This window comes from Larus michahellis, chromosome 1, assembly GCF_964199755.1.
Source record: "Larus michahellis chromosome 1, bLarMic1.1, whole genome shotgun sequence".
Classification (NCBI taxonomy): domain Eukaryota; kingdom Metazoa; phylum Chordata; class Aves; order Charadriiformes; family Laridae; genus Larus; species Larus michahellis.
Genome location: NC_133896.1, coordinates 63726978 through 63754953, shown reverse-complemented (window position 1 = coordinate 63754953; position 27976 = coordinate 63726978). Strand labels below are relative to the sequence as shown.

General features: G+C 43.7%; 1 protein-coding gene across 2 annotated transcripts in view; it reads right to left on the bottom strand.

The window, feature by feature from the left end:
- Window positions 1–1540: 1540 nt before the first annotated feature.
- Window positions 1541–27976, bottom strand: part of TMEM178B (transmembrane protein 178B) — a 232896-nt gene continuing 206460 nt past the window's right edge. The window contains exon 4 of one of the 2 annotated variants that reach the window (XM_074582568.1): window positions 1541–6662. In XM_074582568.1, the coding sequence (XP_074438669.1) occupies window positions 6580–6662 (83 nt within the window). In that variant the 3' untranslated portion in view covers window positions 1541–6579. Of the gene's footprint in view, window positions 6663–13781; window positions 14966–27976 lie in introns of those variants that run through there. The other variant, XM_074582557.1, reaches the window with a different exon arrangement.

The window sequence follows — 27976 nt, the reverse complement described above, 5'->3', positions numbered from 1 at the left end:
GCGGCAGTGCCTGGCAGCATGGGCAGGAGTAGGCAAGAAGAGACTTTTAATTGAAAAGGTTTTAATCCCTCATGGTGCCGAACATGCCACTGTACAACCTTTGCTCCCTTCACCTGCCCTGGGGAGGTTGCCAGCTTCTCTACCCCCCGGCCAGGTCTTTCCCCCTCCTGTTCTCTGCTTCGCTCCACAGACTTTATTTGCAGGAGCAGGTGGGTCACAAACACTGGTAATGCAAGCGATTGCACTCAAAATGTGGCAAAACCAGGCACATCCTCCGAATTCTGAGGGTCTCACCAAGATTTCTCACTTACTTGGACATTAGTGACAGGGACGAGTTCCAGGAATTTATGGTAGTATTGATGAGGTTTTTGACGGAGAATTCCCTTTTATGCTCCTCTATTCAGACCCTTCATTTAGCTCCTTACTGCAGTTGATATTTTAGACAGCACATCCTTGGGGGCAGGAAGGACTCCATCCTGAGCAGGAGATTGTTTTTTGTCACTACAACCCCAAGTCTCTTGCTGAAAAACATTCAGCTCAGGAAGAACCATCAGGTAGAAAAATGTGCCACCTGGCAGGAAGTTTTAGGTGCCTCCTTATATTTGACGGCGAGATCTTGATAGGCACAACTGCTAAATCAGGTAAAAACAGCCAACACAGACAATTTTAATATTTAACACCATACCCAACAAAATTTAAAAACAACTTGCCTGCGTTTTCTGTAATAGTTTAGTTCTAGGTTAATTAATTTAAAACTCATTGATTAAACAATTAAAAACTTGTGGTTTTCTCTGTGGTCTACTCTTTCAGTTTTCCTTTGCTAGGACAGCTGAAAGCACTTTTGTCCATTCCTCTTAATTTCTTTTTATACATCTGGGGTAGTTTTTGTACCTTTACATTCGTTACGAATACTCTGATCTTTGGGTGTTCAACCTGGGGCACCCGCAGCCCAACTCTAGTTGCCCACTCGAAGCTGTGTAGCGAATGTCTGTCTGATTCGTTGTTGTTGGCCTGAGGATACAAGTGCAGTGAGGAAGCACTAATAGCAGCGCCGCATCGCGCCTGCCTTTGCAGCTGAGCACCGAAAACCCAAAAGACTGTATTTCATATTCCGTTCTGTTTGTTTGTTTACTGGGGGAGGGTGAGGGCTAAACTACTGCGGTGTCTCTATACGTTTCAATCACGTCGTGGACTTCTACGAATTAAGTGGCTCCAAAAGGGATTAACGGTGTTAGAGTATATGCAGTTCCCAAGGCTCCAGCAGGAATCAATCCCTCCTACGACAGGCAGAAGAAACTCCTCATGAATAGTCAGGTTGAGATACTGGTTGTGTTTGTAATGTTTTGTACAGTGTTTCTGAACAGAAGCCATCTAATCATTATTAGTAGTGTTTTTTAAAGAGTGTTTTGAATACCCCATAGCTCAGAGGCTGCCCACCTTCCAGTTCTGCCCTTTGTCCTTCATCCTTCAGATGGGGATGGGGGTGGTGAGAGGTGTCCGGCCCCGCTCCTGACGCAAGCAGACACAGCCGCTTAAAACACACAACATGATTTTTTTTTATTTGTTTAATCAGTTTACATTCCACAATTGACAGTTTACTTATTTATTTTTTAATTTTCCATGAACAAGTTGTTTAGTTAGTTACCAGACAAGATTTTAATCGATGGAAATACAGTATTCTGTGCCAAACTGGATAAAACCAAAAACCAAACAAAAATCAAAACAGAAGGAAAATTGTAAGATGTAGCCAGTTTGTCGGCAAAGTCCTGTGATGCTTTCTGCCACTTTTGTCTTTCCAAATGACAGGGGTTTGTTCATTCTCCCTGTTAGATCCCTGATCTCAACCCTGCCACTGAAATGATCCTTCAGGACCACGGTCCTGCAAACACCGATGCACCTCCATAAACACCCGTGTGTCTGCAGATTAGCACCTTGGAGTAACGGAACAAGAAGTTTGGGTCTGTTTCACGTTTAAACGACTTCTGTTCACCTCTTCTGCAACAGATTACAGGAAGAAATGGAAAGTACAACGCACTTGATGGATAAGATGTCGCTTTACTTCAGAAATTAGCCACCGCGCTCACATCTTACCAGCGCGACCTAACGCCACAGTCAGTTGTTGGTGATGTGTTGTTAGCACCGATGGCCACAAGGAGCCACTTTGCCTCTTGCAGCAGCACAGAAGTCAGAACCTCACAGGACGTGTCACCCTCGATTACATCTGACAACGGGATGTTACTACCCAAAACTCATTAAACTCTGCCTGGATTGGCTAAAAAGTGCTCCACTGGGTTGAGCGGCTGCATACACAGTCCAGATATCCTTGACAATGCCCGAAACATAATCAGAAATGGACACATTTTTGGATTTTCAAAATATGCTAAACGTTAATATATTTTAAAGTAATTCCCAATCTAGCAAAGCAATTAGGCATGTGCCTAGCTTTAAGCATGGCAATAGCATCATTAATGGGACGTTCATGCTTGAAATTAGGCAAGTGCTTATGTGCTTTGTGGGATCAAAGCATCGTAGCAGTGCTCTGATGAAGTCAGGATCCTGAGTGTCCTAATCCTGGCTTTCACATTTACAACCACTGCAGATTTGGATAAACCAGCTATGGTCTGGATTTTCAAAAGGGTGGAAAACACAAGGCTCCACCTGCAGCTAGTCGAAGTTGCAAGGGGGCATCAAACCACTAAACATCAGGTCTTTTTCCCCGGCTTTTGGCTTCCTGTCTCTAAAATGGCTGTAATACCTACCTGCCTCAGACAGGTCTGATGCGACTCATACTTGTAAAATTTTCTGAAGTGAAAACATGCCAGATAAATGCAGTGTATCAATGCATTTCTCTGAACATGCCTGAGTATTGTGGCATTCTAGGTCTTTTCTAATGCAGCTTTGATACGTGTTGTGCTGCACTTAGAGGAAACATAAACATCTGGCCAAGATGCATCCGCATGACAAATGTCTTGTACCAGTCATATTATTTTACTTGGGAATGTCCTAGAAAAATGCTGACATACTTCAATTCGCAAGCATTTAAGTGAATTATTATCCAAAGCCTTCCAAAGTGTCAATTAGAAACAGTGGCGATTGCAACTTTTGTCATCACCAAAAGATGGTTATGGGAGTTTTTTAATTTCTTCTGAGCAAAAAGATGCTTTTTCTTAAGGAAAAAAGGACCAATGAGGGAGTTAAGGAAGGTGAACCCTCCAAAAACTTTTGGCCGGTGTGGTAGCTTGTGGCTAGGGTGAACATTACTTGTGGCAGAAGAAATCCTAAAGAGCAGATATCTGCATGAGGTGCACCTACTGTGGGTGGAGGAGAGTCCGGTGAGCCTGATTTATCACTGACCCTTGTGCAAAAACACTAGTGCCTTCACACAGGCGGGTTTTGCCATGCCTGCACGAATTTGCCATAGGAGTGTGTGATGGCACAAGAGAGTGACGAGTCAGACCCACAGCTCTGAACTGGCCGAGTGGCTCATGAGCAGCACGGTGGGAGCTCGGCAAAGACCTGATGCTTCAGGTCTGTGATGTGAGACAGCCACGGGTACTGCACCCATCCTCCTGCCTACCCCCTCGGATTGCCCCGGTGCCCAGGCGTCGCTGCTGTCCCACGGGAGGCTGTGCATTCCCTCCCTGCTGCAGGGTCACAGGAGTGGTTATGGCTTTCATTAGGAGGAGAGACAGGGTTTTTTAAGAGAAAGTGGAAAATTACCCAAGAAGATAATATGGGGATGAGGGGTCAGGCAGGCCCCTCTTGGTAAGCTACACCCTCGGCAAAGTGAGTCCAGCAGGTTGGAGATGCAGGGCTGTTGTAAGGAATGGGAAAGTAAGATAAACTGGGATGGAGTCGCCCTTTAGGGCCTCCTCCCACGTGATGTTGCACATTGACTTTATCACCTTTTAAATGGAGGTTTCCTTTGACAGTACAACTCTGAAAACTCTGCAAAACCCTCCTGAGACATAGCGAGTCAACAGCTAAAAGAGTGACCTTTAAGAGTCCCACATCCCAGGACTGTCCCTATCCCTCTCACAGAGAGGGATGGCAGAAGGGCAATGATGAGAATTTAGGAATATTCTGAAAAGTCTTGCAGAAAATGGTGCTGCATCCTTAAATTTGATTTATTCTCAAGCTCCTCCTCATTTCCAGAGTTCACTCTTAAAGCCTTTATTTCTTTTTCACAGACATCTCAAATAACAAAAGTCACATATGCAAGAGTTGGTATGGAATGGGATTTAGAAAAAACACCTTTACAGGACGCATCTCTATATTGTCACACAGAGGGAGGAAAAGGATGAGAGGGAGAGAGAGATACATATCTGACTCCTCAAAAAAGGAAAGGGAGAAGAGGAGAGGAATGCCAGGATGAAACAGTATGGCTTGGTCAAGGTGGTACCATGCTGAAAAATAACTTTTGATCCCTGGAACTCAGCTTTATCTTTCACTTTCTAGCTAAAGTATTTCCCTAGGTACTGGTACACAGTATTGAATCTTTACTTCACAGGTCCCCGCAGGCCAGCTGAAGTCCCTCTTGCCATAACCTTCACAGTATTTTCAAAACTAAAGTTGTTCTGAGAGATGGGTAAAGAATTGTCAAGTCACTGACTTAAATTTAGCTGTAGAAATAAACAGTAGTGACCATATATTGGCACACCATCCAAAGTTCACTCAGCCCTGGAGTTTCCAGAAATCAGGTTAATTGTCCCACTCCTCTGACTGTGTTTGTTTTGTTCAGGTAAAATATGGGAATATACAAGAGCTCCGAAGTTCTTATACTGGGTTATATTGCTGGTCCTTCCAGACAGACTTGCTACGCAAATTTTGGCTCTGAGATACTCTCACCATCAGATGGAGACGTATGTTCAGCCTTGTCAGAGCAGCTTTCTGAATAATCCAGTCACACGTCATTCTCTTATTGAGTCCCCAGTTTAGTTTTTCTGAGGACAACGATAATCCCAACAATAAGGAATGAAATTGCAATCTCTTTAATCTCCATGTAAGCTGTTTGTAAAGCAGTTATTAACATTGAAAAAAACCAGGAAACTACCCAAACTGTACCTTGGAGGGAAATTTTCTGATTATCACTGCCAGCTAGATGACCTTTTTTGCGCCGGTTTGGGGACAGAGTGAGAAAGTAACCTTTGAACAGCTTAGATATTCAAACTTTTAGGATGTAAATTCACTCTCTGAACTGCTTCAGCAACAACGAGGACTGACAGAGAAAGGTGAAGATTTCAAAACAAAGATCTCTGACCGCCAGCACCGGGACCACCCAGTAGTCTGTGCCCAGAGACCACCACCAGGAACTCACCTCAAATGTAATTTCTAGGGGTTGGGGCAAGCCCTATCCTTTGCAGACATTTTGCAGTTGGGGAGGGGAAGGCTGCTGTGAACATCTCCTTTTGCTCCAACAGTCTTCCACAATTAACACGTGCGTTTTGCATGGTGAGCCAGGCCATGCACCTGAAGCACACGGCACAACTGATCTCCATACGGATGCTCTTCTCCATTAGGTCCCTGATTCATCTCACCAGGATTTAAGATCTTTTAAGATCTTGGGACCACCCAAGATAGGTGAGTTGTCACCCTATGGAGTGAGAGGGAGATCCTAAAGCTGACTTAGATGTCAGTTTTACTGGTTCACCATCTAGAAGCAACTGTCTTTTCATTAACTATACAAGAAACCAAGGGAGACAAGCCCATTAACATAAGGAGCTCGGTTAAATGCTTAAGGTTAATGGGGATGAATTCAGGTTCAAAAAATCCAGGCCTTTGTGTAGCTTGACTTCACCCACAGAGGTGCCCCTCAAACCTAGTGCAGAAGAACAGCATCTGTACAAAGAGCTTCTTAATAAAAGATAAGTGAGTCTATTGAGAGTGCTAACGTGGAACAGAAATTCCGCCAAGGCTTTTTCAGTCCGTGTCTTTTCCTTAGAAAAGCCCTTGAGACCCAGTCCTGTAACTGGGTATACGTGTGTGGGTGTGCGTGCTGCTGATTTTAGTGTGGTACCCCTCCTCGACTGGCGCAATGGCAGAATGAGGATTTTCCTGGGAAACAATGATTTTTAACTTGTTTTGATTTAAATCTGAGATACATGAGGATTGTGAAAAAGAAACAGTCCTTTGCCTGAAATTCTGTACATCAACCTCAGGTTATTTCAGGCAATCATGAAGCTATGGACATTTTTCATAAATTTACAAATATATATACATATATATACATATATACATGTACATGTGTGTCAGCCTATGGGCTAGATTTACCCTGCGTTATTCCAGCCACACACAAGTATAATGGTTGTTTTTTACAAAAAGAGATTGGCATAAAGTTGGAGTGACTTAGCAGTGACTGTTCCTGTGTCTATGCAAAAGATCCTTAAGTGGGCTGACATGTAAGTCATATAAATAGGACCCAGTCTTACAGTTATTAATGAAGCAAATTTCCCATTGATTCCAAAGACCTGTAATCAAAGGGAATTTTATTTGAGAAAGTATGGAAAGTTCAAGCCCATGTTAGGTACAGTTTACAGCTTTGAAAGTTGTAATATCTGTCATACTAGGCCTCAAAATGCTTTAAAATAAGTGAAGTTGCTGCAGAAGAATATCTTCAAAAGTCCCCAAATATGCTTTTCTGTGTAAGTAGGGGAAAATTTGTCCTGCAAAAGATCAAACAACAAATACATGAATATAAACATTCTAAGTGATGGAAATTGCCGAGTAAAAATAGTAACAGTTTAAATTAGATGTCTGTGATTGTTGTGGGTGCCCAGGAGTTATAAATAATTCAGTACACTCTAACTGAATAGTCTAAGGCTGCACTTTTATTTTATTGTTCTGATTACTGGAACCTTTTTCTTATGATCTATACTGTTAATGAATAACCCTTCATAAAAAAATGCAGCCTTATGCTCTGCAGTCAGATGAAAACTATGCTCGAGCTAAAATGTCGCAAGAGCTTAAGCAAATTAGGAGCATATATGTTTTTCTTTTTAAAATCATGCAGACACCAAAGGCATTTAGCGTTTTCCTCCTATTCACCATCTAAAGAGGAATTGGATGCTGAGGCTCTTTTTTGTAGCTGGCCCCAGGAGGCTGAGCCGTATCTGATTCACGCTCCTTGGTGTCTACATCACTGAAACTGGGGCAAAACCCGCAGGTCACGCAGCTTTTTGAAGACTTGACTCTTTATCTCATCTGCCGCAGAATTGCTGTCGCTGTTTGGGTATTTCTGACCAGCTGGCAAAAATAACAAGGCCACTTGAAAGGAACTGCCTTTACAGAGATACTCCTGTGCCCCGCTGCCACAGATAGGGCTCAGAGCCATGGGGATGTGAAGCTCCCTGCTTTGCCGAGAGGCATCAACCGTGGTCTTGGTGCTGCCAACAGCCCGCACAAGCCCTCTGCAGAGGACAGAAATAGGTGTCCTGCCATGGCATTGCCTCTCGGCACAGTGGGATTTTTACACTAGGGGATCATAAACTCTTTTGATTTAGAGGTGATATGGTGCAATTTTTTTCTCTTGTGACTATGGCCATCTGCGTTGAGACGCCCCTTGCAACAGAGGGCTGCAAGAACCAGTCTTGTGAATACCAAGGCTGTCCTTCTGATGGGACCTCAGGTTTTTCCCCTTAGCTTTTTGCACTCAGAAAGTGACACGTGTACGTATCGCACATGAGTGGTTAGTACCAAGGCCTGTGCCACTAGAAGGTAGGAAGGACTTGCGGACACAACTGCATTTTTGGAGGTAGAATGGCTAGCTCAGGACTGTCTGGATCAGAAGGAGGTCTGTAGAAACCCTGTATTGAAGAGCACTGATGGTCAGCTCTGGAAAGTCTTGCTGCAGTGTTTCAGGATGTTTCTGCCCTGAGCTGCTCCCTGCCTCCCTTTTTGCTGGACGTATCTGCCCAAAGGCAAAACAGACAGAAAGAAACATGTTTTTGTGTCTCAGCTGCTTCCTTTCCCTGCATCTCTGGGATCAGAAGAACATCAGCAACTATTTCTTAAATATCTAAATACATTTTGGTGGTGAATACCCAATTCATCCCAGTTGTATTGTGTTTCCCCACGTCTCTTCAGCAGATAGTTTCCAAGTTGTGCACGCACAACCTAACACGGACGCAGATGGCATCTGAATTGCATTGCAACTCCTGAGTTAAGTACAAAAGAATAGAAAACAAACTATTATGCTGCATTTTGCCACGTATTTTCTCTCTCTATAGTACACATATTTACAGGTTACTAGCACCCACGTCATGTTGGGTATGCGTGTGTGTGTGTCTAAGGAAGGAGTGGAGTGAGGGTGTCCATGCGTATACACCCTATGCAAGAAAACTTCTGAAGGCGCTTTCCGCCACTCTGCGGGAGTGTCAATCGGTGACGGAAAAATATAAAAATGCAGTCCTGGAAGGGACTGACAATTCCTGCTGCTGATGCTGTGGGCAACGTTGGATTGTCCTCACGTAACTCTATCAATGCCCGTCAATTCTGACCTATAGCAACTGCCGTTTGGTTTCCTTTTTTTCACTCCCCCACCTTCCCCTACAGATAACCTCTCTGAGCCTCAGTTATTTTCATTGCAAGTCTTCCCTGAGCAAGGAAGGACAACTGATTTGTGATTCTGGAGTGCTTTACTAGAGGTGACCAGCATTTCATTTCCCTCTTGCGGCCTATATTGAGGCAGTCAGTCGCCTAGCCTCTTTCTCCAAGTTAAATCCTAAACACGTGCAAGGCATACTGCAATTAAATCGACAGCATTGTATCAGGTTCCAGTTCTCCCGCTGATGTCAACAGGGAACTTATCAGACCCCCCTCACACCAGCAGTAGGTCATTTGTTTTAAAAAGTGTTGTAATGTCTAACTATGGCTCTGAAGAAGGCTGTAAGATGGGGTTATTAGTGGAGCAGACAGGATGGAAAACCTAAATCAGGGAGAAAAAAAGAAAAACATAACATTCGATGACCAAAGAGTAGATGTTGTGAGTGTGTAAGCACACATTTCATTTTCAGTGTTAGCCAGGACCAGCAGTAAAATTATTTTCTGAGGTACCTGATCCAAAACTCACTGGAGCCAAGTGGAAGCTTTCTATGGACTTCAACAGATTATGGAACAGATGCATTATATTTCTTGCTATTACTGGAAAGAGTGGGGCTATAAGTTTTGCGCTAAGCCCCGTTTTTATGAGTTTTTCAGCTCAGACTGGCAGACTCAAGAGCTTATGGATATGGCCTGGAGTTTGCAATCAAACTTCAGGCGTGTTTGAAACTCAGCTCCTGACCTTGGAAATTCACCCATTGCTAATCTTTACATGCCATTTGTGCTTCATGCACACTTTTTACTCTTTGTCTCTCAGCGGTGCCTGGCAATTGTTCAGAGCTGTCTCAGTTTTTCATCTTGAGTCCTCACTTGCTGGATAGATGAGCACAGCAGCATGGGCCATGAAAGAGTGCAAAACCTGGGGGCAAGGAAATGCAGCGTTGGTTTGTGTGAATGTGCCTGAGCACTCCTGTAGCCCTCCTAGGCCTATGTAGAGACACACAGAAGAAAGAGCCCGAATAATGTATGTCTTTATTTAAGCTATACTTGGTAACATATTATTTCCTCTCCATTTCACTGCTGGCAGTTAGCTTGGCACTCAAGAATTAAGGACAGATTATAGTGATTTTCTTCTCAGCTCTGCTTATCAGTGGGGCTTCAAGGATGAGCCTGATTCGGAGGCGCTGCATGGTAGGTAAATGGACAGCCATGGAGACACAGTCTTCCAGGAATGCTTGGGAACTTGAGATACACCCTGCTTATCAATCCTCTCTCTCACCGATGTTCTTTTATTCACTATCCAGTGAGCTGCACAGCTAACATGCCATAGCTAAAAGTGGTCCCAAATGACTCGCAGCTACAGGAAAGCCGAATACCTGCATGCTCCTGGGAGGATGAGGATCCGCTGTTTAGAGGACTCTGAGGGGTGTTTTTTTTTTCCTTTCATTTGTTACTGCAGCTGGAATAACATTTTAAAAAGTAACGGCAATTTTTCAAAAGCAGTATTTCAAAGAAATTGTTCTGGTCACTGGTGGTTTGTGATCCACTTGTGACTGTCCCTCGAGTAGAATGAAAGAAAAAAAATAACTGGAGGGACTGTAATATTTAGATCAGGGAAGATCAGTTGTGTGTTTGCAGAGAGGGAGAAGGGAGAGATGATATATACAGGTGGCCAATGTGAGTCAGGAATTTTAACACCAAACAGCTTTAGCTTGAAGAAGAAGGTGTTCTATACAGTACATAAGATACAGAGCACATGGACTCCTGCCATGTAGCCCCCTCATGTGTACAGTGCCCCCGGCAGGGATGGACAGCAGGACCCCCTGTAGGTAACTCGCTGCGGTCACAGGACAACTTCACTGTACAATAACTGAGGGTCCCTACACATAAAACCTCAGCCTGCAGATCGCAGTGGGTTGAGCCAGTTCATCCTGCGTCCCTAGGACTGGCATTTCATGACATCTGCGTTCATTGCAGTCAAGTTCCTCCGTGGTCTCTGGGGCATAGAGACGTGTTGTCTCAGCAGTGCAATATGAAAGGCCACGTGAGGGAGAGAGCCTGCCAGCTACAGGCCCCACGTTACCACCTCACGGAAAGGGAGACCAAACAACCGCTGGTACATCAGGCTAGGACAAGAGTGTCACTTTATCTACAAGGGTGGGATAGGAAAAGAAAAGCGGGGGCTGGACTCTGCAGGAAGCTGAACATCATCCAGGAAAACACATTCTTAACTTTAAGCATATGAATAGTCAACCAAAATTAAGGGGATTAGTCACATGCTCCCATTAAACACATGCTTAGGCACTTCACCAGAGCAGATCTGAAGGATGAGGTCAAGCCCCTTAATGCCGGGATCACAGCTAACAGATTTCTAATTAACTACTCCTTCAACTTGAAAACCAGACGCTAGTCAAAAAGCTTGAATCTCTGTGCAGAAAGATATTTCAAAGCATCCCAAAAATGCAGAAACTCAGACTAGATGGCAGTGTGCTTTGGCTCAGGACAGACAGAGACACTAACCATTGTAAATTTGGATCCGGATGTATTTTGAGTCAACCCTGCTCTAAAGATGAGTCTGAGCCAACAGAATGCGTGGTGGGGCTGTGAGCCCCCTTCAAGGGTATCAAAGCACATGGGGCTCGTCCTGGTTCTGCAAGTAACAGAGGAAAATTCACAATATCCCAAGGGGGGTTGCCTTTATTTGAGGCAAAGACAAGAGAACTGGTGTTTGGACAAATGGTCCCTTTGGGGATCCAGTTTGAGATTAAGGTTATAAGATCATTTACTGCTTCAGACACTTACTCCCTTAGTTTTTTAGATGTTTCATAGCCACACAGGCCTTACAGAGCCCATGCTATAGCACGTGGAACATCACAGAACTGGTCTAAAGGTCCAGGGTTAACACTTGTCTCTTGTAAATAAAAATAATCCTAACCCTCTTCCACCATCGCTACACACAGACAAACACACAGGCTCATACACAGCTTGTAAACCAACACTGTCAGAGAATAATTCATCTAGGCAGAACTATTTTCATGCCAGCCGCAGAAAGAAAGGAAAGCTTTGAGAACCCACGAAACAGCAAAATACTTTAAAGTTCTTTAAATCTTACCGCTATACCTCTTTCAAAACTGGATCTGCAAAAGAATACACCGTGTGGATTGTCACGGACCACACAAGACTGTACATCATCACAGGAGCTGTCATACTGCTTTCCATGCCACAGGACATGATGGTGGGCTCCAGCTAGACACCTCCGTGCCATTTCGTTTACCTGGCTCATTCCAGGTATCTGTGTTCACATGAAACACCTTCCCTATTGCGCTCAGCACTGCAGAGGAGGAAGGAAGTTTGCGTTCAACGCTGTTTTAATAAAACAATTACCATTTTTCTAAAGCATTAATCTCTTAATGAGAGATGGTTTTTCTCAAAATTTTTCATATTTTGAAAAAGTTCGTGAAATGTTTATAGGTCTCTCTTGGTTTTCAGTTATTGACTTTCTGCTTTTAGTTTTCATTTAGCTTTCCAAGAGCTGATTTTATTTTTAATTTCCTTCTTCACTCCAATAGTCATTCATCAGCCTCCTTACCTAGTAGGCACTTGCACAGTTAAACGGTTTCAAAGCTTTTCAAAACCACTCTATTTGAAAATCTTGCCAGAAAAAAAGCAATAAACCGATCTACTTAAAAAGGAGGTTTCTTCAAAAGGCATTTTCAACATGAATAAATAAATACATTCTCCAGTCAGATCTAATGGAGAATGAAATGACAAAACTTCAGTTGCCAAGGATGGCACTTCAATGGCAACACACTGGCTTGGCAGCTGGCGTTGGCATGTTTGGGGAATTTGTAGACCAGAGAAAGTAAAAGCTAGGTAGTTGAGAAAGAATGAAAGCAACTCAAATCTACCCTACTCCAAAACACCCTCCAGAAACGTCCTTTCTTTGGGCACTGTTAATAAAGCAACATCATCACATAAGGTGTAATGAGGAGGGGAAGCAGGGCTGGAAGGGGAATGGCTGGCTATGCAATTGTATTGCAGAAGAATTATTTGTTGGTTGGATTTTTTTTTAACCGAGCAAAATACTGTTCCTTGCCAGCTGTGTGAATGGCACGACCTGGAAATTAATGCCTTCATTTATGTGCAGTAGGCAGTTTCAACAGGTTGCCTCCTTCTCCTGGTGAGTTTTTGTAGATGCAGAGGATGACTTTTGTTGACTAATGAGGACTGACAGCATGCAGCCATCATGTAAGAAAGGATTGCTGGTACTATCCCTGAATTAAGAGCATGTTGGGTTGGGTTGAGTTGGTTTTCAGGAGGCCTTTTTTCTTTGCCCTGTCTCCCTTTGCCTGTATGTTCGTCAGTGGTACCCTCACTCCCGCATACGGCCATTCAGTCATCACCTCTTCAGACTCCCTTTGGTTACACCCTTGGCCCTTTCTCCCCACCTTCCCCTCAGCCACTGTTCCCCTAAAGGGCCCGCTGCCCTCACAGCCAAAATGCTTTGCTTCCCCTAAGGGCATTCACCCGCCTCTCCAGACTTAGCTGTTCCTTTAGCTCTTCTGGTACCTACCACCTGAATGATGGGAAAAGCAGAGTGAAGGAAAAAGGAGACAACGGGAAGAGGAGTAGCAGGAAAAAGAGAAAGACCAAAAAAAGAGAGAGTCCCATTTGCAGATTCACAATTACATTATACAACGCTTGAGCTCATGGGAAATGGGTCTCTTGTTTTCTGCATCTGACCCTTTCGCTTCCATCTGTACGCAGTTCTCCCAGCTGAAGAGTGGAGACGTCCAGTGAACCAGGGCAGTTTCCAAAGATGTGGGAAGGTCTTATTTGGCATACATGAACACAACAAGAGGCGTCTCTGACTTCTGCCTTACAAAAATCAGCTCCCCTTTTCTCCTCGGCAATGGCTTTTGCCCAGTTGTCTCAAACATCCAAAATGGAAACTTGATGAAATCCCACTCCAGTAAGTACCTGGGAAGAACAACTGCCAGGGCTCCCCCCACCTCCCTTCTTCCTGGTCAGTCTTCCCTTGGATCCACCATCCTGAACTCTCAGATGCTCCATGAAAACAAAAAACCATCCTGAAATCCACCAGAGGAGACACGCTGTCTCAGACCTGATGGGTTTCCTCACGCTTCTGCAGTTGCAGTGCCTCAGTTTTGGGCCACAAACACAGCATGGATGGTTTATTGGACAATCACATTGCAATGTTTTAAATTTTTCTTTTTCTTTAAAAAAAAAAAAAGAGGGAAGAAAAAGTTATACACACATGTATCACAGCATTTTCAAAAGGCCTTCTGCTGCATTTACGTTAGCAGTTCAGCCTCAGTTGTAAGCCTGGATGTAAGGCAGCTGGAAGATTAAAACTGCATTGTTGGAAAGTCCGCTGAGATGTCCTCATGGAGTTTTTTTTTGTTGTTTTCTGTTTTTATTTTGTTAGATCCTTTTGTTACTAGTATTATTATTTTCACTTGTTTGCTTCTTTCTAAAGTTTGGCAGGCAAAGAGAAAATGCTTTTCTGCTTTTCCCCACACGTTCCGTCCACTTTGTTTTCTGTGTTTTAAGCAAAAAAAAAAAAAAAACCAAAAAAAAACCCCCAAACCAATGACAGTGCAGGCTTCTGTCATTTTGTTTTAAGAAAGAAAAAGAAAGTGTGTGGGTTTCTGATAATGGCCTTGAGGAGGTACGTTGTAGAGGTGGCTCAAATGCTTGAATTGTTCCTTTGCTTGCTGTTTGCATTCTCCCTTCTGGCTGCAATGGTCAGGCTTTTTGTCCCCCCCACCCCATCCTCCATGTCTCGTACAGATTCTGATTCCAGATCCCCCCCATGGACCCCTTGTTCCCCTTCCCAAACGGCAGTAGGTAGGTGCAACTGTATGTTCATTTGACCTCTAAGGTATGATGCTGAAGTTAAGAGTTGGATGGAAGAGCCATGTGAGAGAAAAGCTTTCCCATCGTTGTGAGAAAGAACGAAGCAACACAGAGTCCAGTGGAGATGTGAGTGCCGTGTCGGACTCAGCTCTACCTTGGCACTGGCATTAATTTGAGTATATATATATATAATTATATATACATATATATGCATGTATAGGTATACATATACATATACATAGACATATATATATATATATATATGTATGTGTGTGTGCATTTGTTTGCTATTTGTTTTAGCACACTGTCCCATTCTCAGGTCTAGATTTGGGGCAGTTGGTCCTGGGGACAGGTTGGACAGAAGGGGCCAGGGTGCAGAAGAAGCCAGAGATAAGAGTGAGGCCCAGGCCCCCCCACGCACAGAACATGGACCAGCCATAGCCATGGCTGATGTCGTCGGGAAGTCCGTACAGGTAGCGGGGGTAGCGGGAGAGCTCAAAGTTGATTCCAGCCACGCACGTGCACAGTGAAATGATGCAGAAGGTTCCTGGAGGAGAGGGGGAAGGGGAGGAGGAGGAGGAGAGAGGAAAAAAACAACGAGAAGTTAGAAGAGTGATAGACCCACCACCTCCCGAGCCGCCTGAGAAGAACTGGTGCAAGCAGTAAGGAAATACCTAAGGGAAGATGTCCATATAGAAAGTGGCTTAGTCTAGCGGCTCCACAGGGAGTGAACTGAGTGCCAGCAGAGCCTTGCATATTGATCTGACACTGAACAGAGCTCTATGGAGAAACTTTAACAGGAACAGTTTTTTCATTAGGAGCACTCCCTTGGGGACCAGAATGCTTCACAAAACCACTGATTTTTCTGGAATTTTGCTTTAGACAAATACGGAGTGAATCATTATGTTTCAATATTTTAGGGGGGAAAAACCCTTGAATTTTTTTGTTTAATTTCAAATTTTCAGTGATGGATCTTATAAAAGAAAGTATTAGAAAATACTTGATATGTTCTGGCTGTGTTGAAACATACATTTGAAATTACTTGGAGAGCTTTTTTTTCCAGACTTCTCTTATATAAAAATCTAAAATCTTTCATTATACACCCCCCTTTTAAATATCACTGTCAAAATCATAAAATCCCTCACAAAATTCGGATTCTACCCTCTGCATGACTGCAGTCCCAATCTAGATGCCCTCTGCAGTGTTGGGGAAATCTTCAAAATATCCTGTTCTTGTTTTCCATCTCTGCAGCAATATTTCCTTTCTTCATGAGAACACTGCGAGGACAGGCTTCATAACTCTGTCAGGTGGTAAGTGTTATGGAAAGTCAAACATTTCAGATGAGGCTGAACCTTAGCCCACCCGGATGAGTCTAATTTTGATCTTTGGCCTCTAGCTTCATCAAAGCTAAACTCTGAGTTCCTGAAATGTCACAGTTGCCACCCACACACCAAATAATGGATAGCTACAGACGCTATGCGCCTGTCTCAAGAGATAACAACTAAAGTCAACATAAAGATGGTAGCTTATTTTTCCTCTCTAATTCCTCCCTGTGTGGGCCTCTCTGAATTGCCTGGAGAGCCCTGGGCACAGAAGGCATATTGCAGGACGTGTGCTATAGTAACACGGGTGGCCAGTCCCGTGTGTCATCCTGCTGTTCATGCACAAATCAGTAGCGTGCTACCTGTGCTACCTGTGCAGCACGTCCTGCATCTTTTCACTAGCAGCTGCTGGCGAGGAATCTCCTGTTCTTCCTGGTCTCATCCCTAAAACAGCACAATCCCACAAAGCAGTCATTGCCAGCCTGGGTTTAGTGTCATGTTCTTTTCTTCTGGTGCCCTTGCATCCTTCTACTCCTTCCTGCTCCTGCTTCTCTCCTGCGACACTTTTCCTGTTGTTTCTCCGTTGCTTTGCTATTTTAGTTGCAATTGCTTTGAAGAAATGGATTTTACGCTCCCCACTCTGAAGACACAGGCAAGATTACATGGCAAAGTCACCTGGAATCAGGCTCAGAAACTGAGGGCGTTTCTAGGAAATATACCACCAAAAATGTGTGGACTTCCCACCATACTCGGGTCCTTTAATTAGTAGGCATATCATACAGGTCTAAAATCTGTTGGCAAATCTCTGTCACAAACCTGCTGAGAGACCACTGTCATATCCCTCTCTGTTGTCTCTTCTGATCACTGGCTTCTCTATTTGCACTGCCTTTTCTCCAATGTGTTTTGGAGTCCCACTTGTAGATACTCTCTGTTGTAAAGGTCAGGGAATATGGGAAATCTGGGTGCCTCCTCTAATGCTATATACAGCTCCCAGATGGCCCAGGTTATTCATAAGTACTTGTATTATGATAGAGCCACAGGCACTGTCCGGACTAGTACACGAGCTGCTATGGTAGGTACTATGGCTAATTAAATAAAGACTGCCTTCCTGCCTCACAGCAGCACCCAATTAGTCTACAATCAGTGTTCCGGACTTTTACAAAAGCCTTGTGACACACCAGGCCCTGGAGCTGTCTTCAGAGATGTCCTACACTGCTTCAACACACAGAACAGGATAAATGGGGAGGTCTCCCTCCCAGAATCCCTTACTCAAAAATCAGGTTGTTTGATTAGAAGCCACACCCGCCTTCTGTATTTTACCACGTCACTTAGGTTATCCAGTAACTTGAAGGTGTCTGGCAAGAATGCAGTTGTTCCCTGCGTGACATGTCAACATGACATTGTAGGATCGGGGGGAAAGGGATCCATCCGAGCCACTGAGCTCTGAACCAAGCTCCGTGGCTCATTTCAAATGGCTGTGGTTAGAAAATGACATGAAAGGCCTTTCTTTGCTAGCAAGAACATGATAATTTCAGCGCTCTCAAAATATAAGATTGTTAAGAGAGGTGGGTGGGAAAATCTGTGCGGCCAGACTGAAGGTGCATTTGCTAAGTAAAAAAGGGAAGGAAATAACTTTGGATTTCAAATACTCCCTGTGCTTTCACGCTTTGTCTTGGCTATTTTGATTACAAGCTCCTCAGTGCAACGAGCGTTGCTTACTCTTTGTATTTGAACAGTGCCCAATATATCGGCTCTCCACCTTGCTGGGGGTATTCTGCCCCATAACAAACAAAAAATGAGGAAGAACAAGTAACAACAGTAGAGAATAAAGCAAATCATGAGCATGAGACTTTTTTAAAAAAAGGCTGTCCCCATCCTGCCCCTTCGCTGAAGAATGTGCTAATCCCATGACAATAAATAACGATTGCCATGCACAACGTTAGAGGATGCATAGCACGGTCCTCAGCCAGCTACCCCCCAGTGCTTCTGCAGGATGTCTTGTACGGCACAGGTTTATCAGCCTCCCTAGTGCTATTCATTACAGACACAAAAAATGCCATTTTATCCCACCTAGAGGAATCTTTATGGCCATTATACGAGTCCTGTGTGTTGTTTGTATTCAGCCAAGCAAGGAAGTTCCCACTTGTAGTTAATCTGGCCTCTCACCAGGAGGGTTACTGATGAAAACTGAATATGGTTACTACCTTAGGACTGTTCGGTAGCTTTTCCTCATGAATTGGCAATCATAACACAAGGAATCATCCTTGCAAATGGCACGATTGTGGGCCATCATAGTGAAAGAGTCACGGGTGGAAGGGATGCAGCGACTGAGCATACCCTTGGAAATGCAGCCTCTGCTAGTCTGGGTAAGACACAGAGCTGGGATGGCAGGAGCTGGGAGGCTGTCACTCCTGCCCATGACACTGCCTGCACTATGGACACAGCGCTTCAGAGACACCAGGATTGCAGCAAGTCATGAGCATCCCCAACCCTGAGATTCTTTCTCTCCCCAGAAAATAAACTAAACCCCGTTTCATTTTCCTGGCAGGTTCTTGCCATCAGTGAGATGCCAGTTCTTGCCCTACATGTGCACTAAAGCCCCGGATCCCTGGGCAGCCGCACCAACACAGACTTTTCTTTCTTTGTGAAAAACACTTGCCATAACTCTGGCCCAAGCAGACGACCAGACCTGAAGGCTGGTGGTCCCAGGCTCGGCACTTCTGCCGCGGCACTGACACACAGAATGTGAATGACAGACGGTAATAAGAGCTCACCGGGCATGTGCTGATATGCGAGCTGGACAGGGGAGATAAAGACCATCGCCTTCAGCAGCTGGGGAGAGCAGAACGTGCTAAGTTCTTTGTGCTGGGATTTACATGGTATCATCCTGAGCGAAACACTAATGAATGAGACAGGGCAACAGCGGTGGTTTTGACAAAGGAAATTCATGTGTCATTGCAAAATGCTTCAGTCAGGTGGGAGATGAAACTTCATGTAAGGCCATGCCTGCACCACAGAAACTGCTGTTTGACGTGTAGTCAAACCTCCACCCTGGACTCCTCATCAGACAGCCGCCCTTCCTCTCGGGCTGGTTTTTACAGTGCCTGTCCTGCTAGCGGACTGATGATCAACAGTGGTTTGATCACCTCAGCTATTAAATACCTCATGGCTATCTTGCGCTTTTCCTTCCTATATCTTATGGAAGAAGAATATTAAACATTGTACTGAATGTCTCTTCCATTTAGACTGGAAGTTTGTTTAGGACAAAGATGAACTTATTCGCTATATATGTGTACAAGATTGGGGTCCTGCCATCCTTGCTGCAAGGGGCAGATGTGGTCAGGAAAGGGATGGCTGGGAAAGGTAATATCATTGTCGGTCAAAGCCTAATTCGGTGTGGATTATGAGTCAGAGCCCTTTGGTGTAGCTATTTTAAGCATGATTTTATCAAGCAAAGCTGTGGGCCTCTGCTGCTAGGAATTTTTTTATTATTTTTTTTTTCCCAGTAAATGTTCCTTTTCTTTCCAATTATTCTGGCTGTGCAAGGGGCTGCAATGCCTCCGTCCGCAGTTTTCAAACTTCACCTCCAGGGGAGAGCAGAACCGCTTGTGAGTGAACCGCTTTAAACACAAGCAGGCTCAAACCATCCGTACCAAATATGTTTGAATTTTGCCTCACGCTAGTGCCCCTCTGAACCACGTCCTTCGCCCACAGACCTGGCTTGGCTTCAGGAGCTATAGAGCTTGAGGGATTTCACAGGGTCTGTGGTGTTTTGTGAGACAAGAACTGCTGCCTTTCTTAGATACGCTGCAAACGAAGGCGAGCCTTCATGGTGCTGGTGTGTAAACAGGCCTCGCTACAGGACCTTCATCTAAACATCCTCCTCCCCAGTATTAGGGGTGAGGTGTCTGACTCAAGGAGACGTCACCAATTTGAAGTCAAGGGAAATGCAGAAAGCCAGCAGTTACAATGATCTGGTCACCAAGCCCACCTCTGAGACCCTCCTCTCTACAAATCATTTTTCTCATTATTTCAAAAACATTTCTTCCACGTCTGATGGAACAATGCTTGTTCTCTCCCTTCCCCCCGCAACAGGCAGAAATGACTCACAAACTAACCGTGCTGTCAGATGTAAACAAACAAAAAAAACCTGATTCTTCTTCCTTTCTGCTTTTTTTGCAGAGATAAAAATGTCAAGTATTACTTATAACCACTAGTAGATAAAGAGAAACACAAAGGTATGGATTTTAAGATGTCCTCTGAAACCAAGCAGTTTTCAAATAAATGTGAATCTCCGCCCTTTAAAGTATTTCTAGTAGCTGCGATTGATGGCAATTTGTGGCCACTAATGTCTTCGGAAGGAGTGCTGTTTATTTAATTATCGTCACTTCTTTATTATAGGGTTATGGGGAAAAAAGTCTCACAAGTGAAACAACATTATCTTTACTTTCTCTTTGCCCTACTAGTTTTTACTATTTTCAAGGTACATCAAACAAACAAATAAAATGAGGTCTGATCCTAAAGTGGAGTGTGTACCATTAGCTATTTAAATTATATTACAATCAAATGAAATTATTAAAGAATAAACCGAATTCCCTCCCAACGCAGTGATGACAAAAGCCTTTTGGAGGGAGTAGCTTTGCAGTAAACTCCTTCTGTGCACGGATTAAACGCCTCAGCAGCACGCAGCTCTTGAGAACACTTTATTGCTCTGTGCATACACGCATAGAATATAAATTATTGCTTAATTATGTACTGTTCCAGCAGAAGCAGCTTGCAGCATCACCAATAGGTTGCAGAATAGGAAGGGGTTTACTGGAAAATTGCCCTTATAAAAAAAGCTGAGATGGAAAGAGAAGTCTGACTGGGTGATGGAGATTTAGTGCGGTGTCCTTGTGAGGCGATAAACCCACCTGGGTTGGAACTTAATACATTTTTATTTTATACTAAGAACCGGCGTAAACTGTGGGGTCTATAGCGGTGCTATGCTATTGCATTATAGCCACTGTCAGAATGCGGTTTGCATTTGGCCTTTGGCCTCCTACCTCAAAATGTACCAACGGCATCCATACCCCACCAGAGCTGGACATCTGCTGCGTGTTCCTTCAGCAGCGGTGCCTGTCTATTGAATTGCCGCTGCACAAGCCGTAATATGTTATGGCATCAGAGGACCATGTATCCTCTGTCACAACTGCAAATACTTAATGGGTACCATCCTTAGGCTCATATAAATCAATATAGTATATGGAACAATATTACAGCAGTCAAGGGCTGATCTCCAGTTTGCCGTGCTGGTACTATTGACAGTCAATCTATATTGCACGTTGTAGCACCCCGCAGATTTGCACATGGTGACATTTCTGCTGCCACATCCCACAGCGCATGGGACTGCACCAGGAGTGGATCCCCATGCTGTGCACTACAGCAGCCAGCGAGCACCAGCTATGAGCAAGCACTCTCTGATGATAGGAGTTGGCACGGAAGGCAAAGGCAATACGACTTAGCTAAAGGCACTTTGTTTTGATAAAATGGACTAGGGAGAAATAGGGGAGTTGATCAAAGCCCGAGTTGAACAGCCCCCTGATTACTTTAGCAATGGTGATTCCTATGACCCCCCCAAAATAACCTAGCAATAATAAAGTGACTTGACTACAGCCATTAAGCAAACATAACAGCTCGTGAACTTGCAGCCACAACAGAGGAAGCTGCAAAAATTTTGCCAGTTGTAGTAGTGCGATGTGGTTTGGTATTTTACTGGGAGCAGAAGGGAAAGAAAGGAAGAAGATCTCTTAATGTCAAAATGAAGAAACATCATAATCAAAGGTTAGTGAAATTATCCCATCGCTGTGCTGGCAAGAACCTTGCTTGGCAACATGCAAAGGCTGCCGGCAGGTTTCTTTCATCCCCTGCAGTAGGGACCTCCCAGGATGGCCCAGGCAGAGGCTAAAAGATTAAGTGGAAAGGGGCACTGGAGGTCTGAGCAAACTTGAGGGACTCCATCACATCTTAGATTTTCCAGATGACAAGACACAGAAGTTTAGTATCAAACTGTACCTCAGGCAGGTGCTTCCCAGCCTAGCACTTGACAGAGCTGAAGAGAAACTTACAGGGCCAGGTTAGGTTTGCCTTGCACACGACATCTCCCATAGCATGAGGAATCCATTCACCATATTGCATTTGGTCTTTTAACAACCAGGTCATTTTGCCTCTCTCCAAGTAAGGACTTTTTCTTCCAGTCAAAAAACTGAACCTCTCTCAGACGGAATTTCAGAAGGAGCCTCAGAGGGTTTGTGTAATCTTTCTTTTGTAGGAAAACTTAAATTGCTGAAAAGTCTTCACACAGATGTTCTTCAAGACAAGTGAGACTGGAGAACAGACACAGCACAAACAACTTCAGTGCAGCCTTCTTCCACGCTGCCTAGTGTGTGCCACTAAAAATATTCTTAGAGGGAATTCTTTCAGGGCTGAAAGGGTAGAGTTACTCGCATGCCTTTTTAATCCTTTTCTTTGCTGAAGGCACTATTAAAGAAGACATTGGGAGCCCTGGGTGATGGTGGTGGCTACCTGATTTGGATATTTCCCCCTTCAGGTGTTGGAGAGAAGCCTATCCGTTCATTTTTTCAAGTGACCAAAGGACTCTGGCTGTCCAACTTTCTGTTGTTTGTACTGAATAATGTGAACTAAGGATCTTTGCTGCAAAAGGCTCCAGGCCCTATTACTCTTTCCCTGAGCTGACCTGCCAGGAACAAAAAAATCCTTTCTGTATGTGCTAAGTTGTTTGCATGCTTGGCATCAAAAAGGAAAGACTGTTGCACATTTAACAGAAGAAAGGGTAATACTGGCATGATTTGCTGGACAGGAAGAATTCTTTATTGAGATATAAGTTATTGAGATATAATAGCCAGAAATCAAAATAAGATGTAATTGTCTTGCCAACAAGGACCACTAGATGCAGCCCACCCCTGTGAAATCTACATCATTCATGTTGCTTGCAAGCAATAAACTACCCTGACCCCTTCATTACTCCCTTAAAGGGTCACATGCTGAAATCTCCTATCCTGTTGCAGATGAAATACCTCTGCAGCCCACACAAGCACATTAGCACGACTCATCTCTGTAACCCCTGAAAGAGCCAGCTTGGGCAGAAACAAAGAAGGCCCCACTCATCTAGTTTTTGCCAGGTTCAGATCTTTTTCTGTGGAATTTCCAGTGGCTGGTTGGACTTTGTCCAGGCATCTTAGACCAAGCAAGCGTAGCAGTGATTTGTCCAAGGGGAATGTTGTTTTTCTAAGTTGACAACCTGAGGAGACAAAAAGGTGAATCTAAACCTTGCTTCAGTCTCTCCATTTAACAACAAGATCTGCCACACACAGAAATTTACTCCCCTTTCTCTCTGTAAAGAATTCTTCCTGCCTAGCAAATCATGCCAGTATTACTCTTCCTTCTGTTGCATGTGCAACAGTGTTCTTTCCTTTTTGATGCCAGGCATGCAAACAACAAAGCAAACGTCTTTTTTGTTTTTTCCTAAAACCAAACCCAATAATAAATGCCAGTTTTGTTTTCATTGTCTTCCTTTGGCCTTAATGCATCTTGCCATTGGAATTCAGAAGCCAGCAACTGATCAAAGACCTGGTGACATTATTAAGGGATAAGGAACAACCACAGAATTTTAAAATACACATAACTTGTTTCCCAGGGCTGTGCATGGGAAAGCCTTTTGTATTTCTATTGTATCTGTCTCCCCTACTTTGCTTCTACTTTAATTCACCTTCTGTCAGCCTCCCAAAGACCTACTGACATCCCTGAGAAGCAAAGTAGATTGCATGCCCTTCATAGACTATACTAGGTTTTCTCGTACCTTCTCTCGTAACTCTAGAAGGTACTGGTGCTTCTGTCAGTACATCCCATCCTGGTGCGGGAGAAATTACAAGCCAGTATAGCTGACTTAAAATGAACACACACAGGAATATGAAGATTTCTTTTTGCTGAAAAGCCCGAGTGAGCTGACTCCTTAATTTACTGTATGCTCGGTTCAGGGAGACTGATTTGAGTGAAGACTGAAAAACAATGAGTTTATAGGTACACATACAGTACTTGCCCTGTCTTTTCCTCCAGACTCCTCCAGACTATGAGATCTCTGCACCTCATCACGAAGCCTTTCCTCTCTTTCTCCTAAATGCCAGTGCTCTTCTGTGACCAGCTACAAGGTTGCAGGAATTGGTTGTGTTGGTATTTCTCCCCCAGTGTGCAAATGCACGTCTAGGAGCATCAGAAACGAGCCACAGGAAAAAAAAAATCCAACTTATTTGAAGGTTGACTTTGAAGTCAGCTGATAATGTTTCCATGGAGATCAAATGCTATGCAGTTGACAATGAATTCTCTCACTGTGCCTTTCCTTCCAGGAAAAAAAAAAAGAAAAAAAAAAAAGAAGACCTCTAAATGACTACACACTGCAGTACAGCTGTGTTACTGATTTGAAAAAAAAAATATTTCTATATCCCACCCCACCCCCATTCTCTTATGGAGGTGTTAACTCCTAGGTTCCGGCTTTTCAGAGCTAGGTCTGATGGTATTGACCTAAAGAATCAGCTAAATTCCTCAGGTATTGCAAAAAAATAGCATCTCATGAAAATAATATTCTGTGAGAAGAAGGACATAACTCTGCTTTTGAACTTATGCTGTAGGGGATGCAAAGATGGGTACTATGATTCCCCTTGAAGAGTATTGCAACACAAAATTTTAAAAGAACATTTCAGTGGCAGGTACACAGTGACGCACAGAAGCCTGTACAGTGAAACTAGGTGATCTTTCATATTTCCAGAGAGTTTGCTATTTTGTTTTCAAAATGGGTGCCAGCATTAATAAAGAAATGTAAAATGTGTTCTCAGTGCACCACTAAACATAGAGAAGTACTAGAAGTAAAGACTTAACACGCTACCCCAGCTCTGCCTTTTAAGCATAATGTGTGGTGAGCCTTGTGCAGTCCGCTGAGCAACTGTTTGCTAGCTTGGAAACGCTAAACAGGCCACCTTGACATCATATTAAAGCCTCAAAAGATGGTGAGGGGGATGTATGTCAATGTCTATTTTTGGAGTGAAAATAGGAAATTAGATAACATCCAAAAGGAAAGTGATACTAATTTGTAAAGGGTGATTACTAACGTTTAGTTGGTCAGGATGAAGAAGCACCTCCGGTCCTATCCATGTATATGGACTGGATATGTATATGTCCGGTGGACCTATATCCATATATATATATATGTATGTGGACATGTATCCATCAGTGTCCAGGTTTTGAAATACATAAGAAAAGAAGGGCCACTCTTTAGGCCCCAGAGACATAGCCTAAAACCGGACCAAAGAACATGACCTGCAGCCCCATCTGTGAGGGGTACCACAAGCTGTGTAGGAGAGAGCTGTTTGAAAAGAGGGAATGACAAATCCTGAAAGTGAGGGAAAAGTCTATTTTTAAAACCAGGCTAACTCTTATTATATTAATATGCAGAGCTCAGCCTCGTTACTTTACTGCCTGATGGGTACTGAGGCACAAAGCCTGCATGGCTGCTCCAGGTTCAGGATCTCATCACAGGTCCATAAAGACCTTCATCAACTCCTTTTCTGCCTTTCCCAACACCCTTGTAATGTGTTTGACGGTTTTAAACAATCAAGAGCCTTAGAGAGGCTTAAACATTTAAAACCTATTAGCACTGTACATTAACTCAAGTTCATTCCAATTCGAGGCCTTAAATCACTTTAGAGCATAATGCAAAATTTAACCAAAAGCACAAGTAGGAACAAGAGCCTAGTCTGCGGTGCGGGAGGCATGGCAGAGCGGGGACTGACCTTGTCGTGCTGGGGTTTGTTTCAAAGACTTTCATAACCAATTTATGGCATCTCTTGATACAAACCAGCCTTTGTCTCCATCTGGAGGTCAATCCACATAAATAAGTTCTTACAATCGTCTGCAAGGAGTTTTGCTGAATTCTTAAATTCTCTGCAGTCATCACTAATTTAGTATCTCTTGCAGGATTAAAACACGATCAGCACCTCATTTTTCCCAGTGATCCAACTTTTTTTGAATTATAAATACTTTTCAAACTGGCAAAAGGTATTATGCCCTGGTGAAAACTGCATTTATGCCAAGCTTCACAGCTCACATTACAGCCACTTATTGTAGACCGCAGTTTTTGTAAAGGTCACATGCTGTTGCTTAAGATCTGTATGCATACACTTCTGCACATACATGTGCATTTCACTTGCCTTTCCATATTTAAAAAAAGATTTTATGTAAGCTTTCTAACGCTATTTTTTGAGGAAAGAAGCACAAGAAATTGGATTTTCAAAGAATAATGTTGTGGAAAAGAAAAAAAGTAAACATGGTCACAGAAAATATCTTCAGTCTTCAGTGTTGTGATTGATCATGTCACCACTGAAGAATGGGTAGAGACCTTGATCATTAGTGAGAAACAGAAATCCTAGGTGCCCTGTGAGACCCGACATATTTCCACATGAACTCCGAAGAATGTCTTTTACTTTCTCTTTTTGTTTATCTTTTTCTTTGCCTCCTCTTGGCAGCTGCTATGAAGGTACTTCGTAACTGCCTAGGAGATGTCAATCACAGAGCTTTGCCTTACACTTGCTGTATTAAATTGCTCCGGTTTTGTTTCTTAAATTATTCATCAGCGGAATGATTATTTTGAGATGGCAGGACCACAGTTGTGTAGAATAAACACTCTTATTTTCTACCGCTATGTGCTATTTTCAAAGTACAGTGAGTTAAATTTGGGACTCAAATGACTCAACAGCTGGTAACGATCCATGGCTGCAAATACACAGATGCCTCAGTTGTCATCTACTAACATATGCACAGCGCGGGCGAAGGAAGCACAGCACACAGGCTTGAGGATTTTGGAGACGAGACTCTCCATGGAGGCGAGGAGCGAAGGAGGATACAGACGTGTGCAGCACATCTGTACCGACAACTGTGCCGCACGGGCTCCCAAGCCCTGTTTTGAAGTCCCCCTTTCTGATGGGGTTTGCGTCCCTCAGTATCAGCCTGGTCATCAGCTCCCAGACACAGCAAGTAGTGCTCTGGTGGCTGCTGGGCTCTAGCACACACGTTGGCACAAACCTCTGAGTGTGTCCTTGTCCCCCCGGCACCTGGCGACAGACCCGCATGAAGCGTGGCATGGCTGGGGCAAGAGAAGGTGACGCAGTGAAAAATGGTCAGCCCATCCCTCCGGCTGTGGGGATAATAAAGCAGTTTCTTGACCTACCCCTGGAATGAGGGAAGGAATACTTGGGAAATATTTCTGAGAAGGGAGGAGGATGGAAATGATTTATAAAAGGTTGTTTCTCCCTGGATTAGAATACAAAAGCAGAATGCACTCATACATTCCTAAGTGGGTTGTTCTTTATTTCTTTAATAAACATCCTTTCTGCGTATCTGAAATAAAGCGTTACACTGTGCCAGCACACCTGCATAACTTTATTTTTTCTTCCCTCTCACACATCCTTCCTGCCTGCTTATCTCTGCCGGAGCAGCCAGCCCTGGAGAGAATAGGTGGTGTTCACCTCTGCTGTGGGAAAAGGTTTGAAGCTTTTGTAACCCTGACATAAGCCCTGTGAGTACGGATGGGCTGCAAAGACCAATGTCTCCCCAGCACTCTTAGGTGGGTCAGAAGAAACCCAAATCTGCGGGAGAAGAGGAGCTAGCAAATGGTGCTTGAATCCCCCGTATTGGCAGATGATCACCGGAGAGGAGGGAAGAGGAGAGGATGAAAGAAATTCCTGATGTTTCTGAAAGCAAATGCTAGGACAGAAAATCAGAGAGGGAAAACTCCATAGCACGGCTGTATGTGTACAGCCAGGCTTTCAGGCCTTTCAGTGCCAGCAAAAAAGAGAATTTCAGACTCCCAAGCAAAGCCCCAAGCCCAGTAGGTCATGCAAAAATGTTGCCAGGCAAAGACAAGAAATGAGCTGCTATATGAGACTACAGATCATTTTATTATAGATCTGCATGGTGAAGCTAAATCACATGAATAAGGGCATTTAGCAGCTGGAATAATTTCCAAATAGACTAATTAGAGACTGAATTATTAATGGTAAAATTTATAATTGGCTCAAAGCAAGGTTACAGTAAGAAACACACTTGACTTTGCAAAGAATAATGAATATTTGCAAGGCTAGTAAAATTATATGTTTCTCTAAGGAAACTGTTAGCAAACAGGGAAAAAA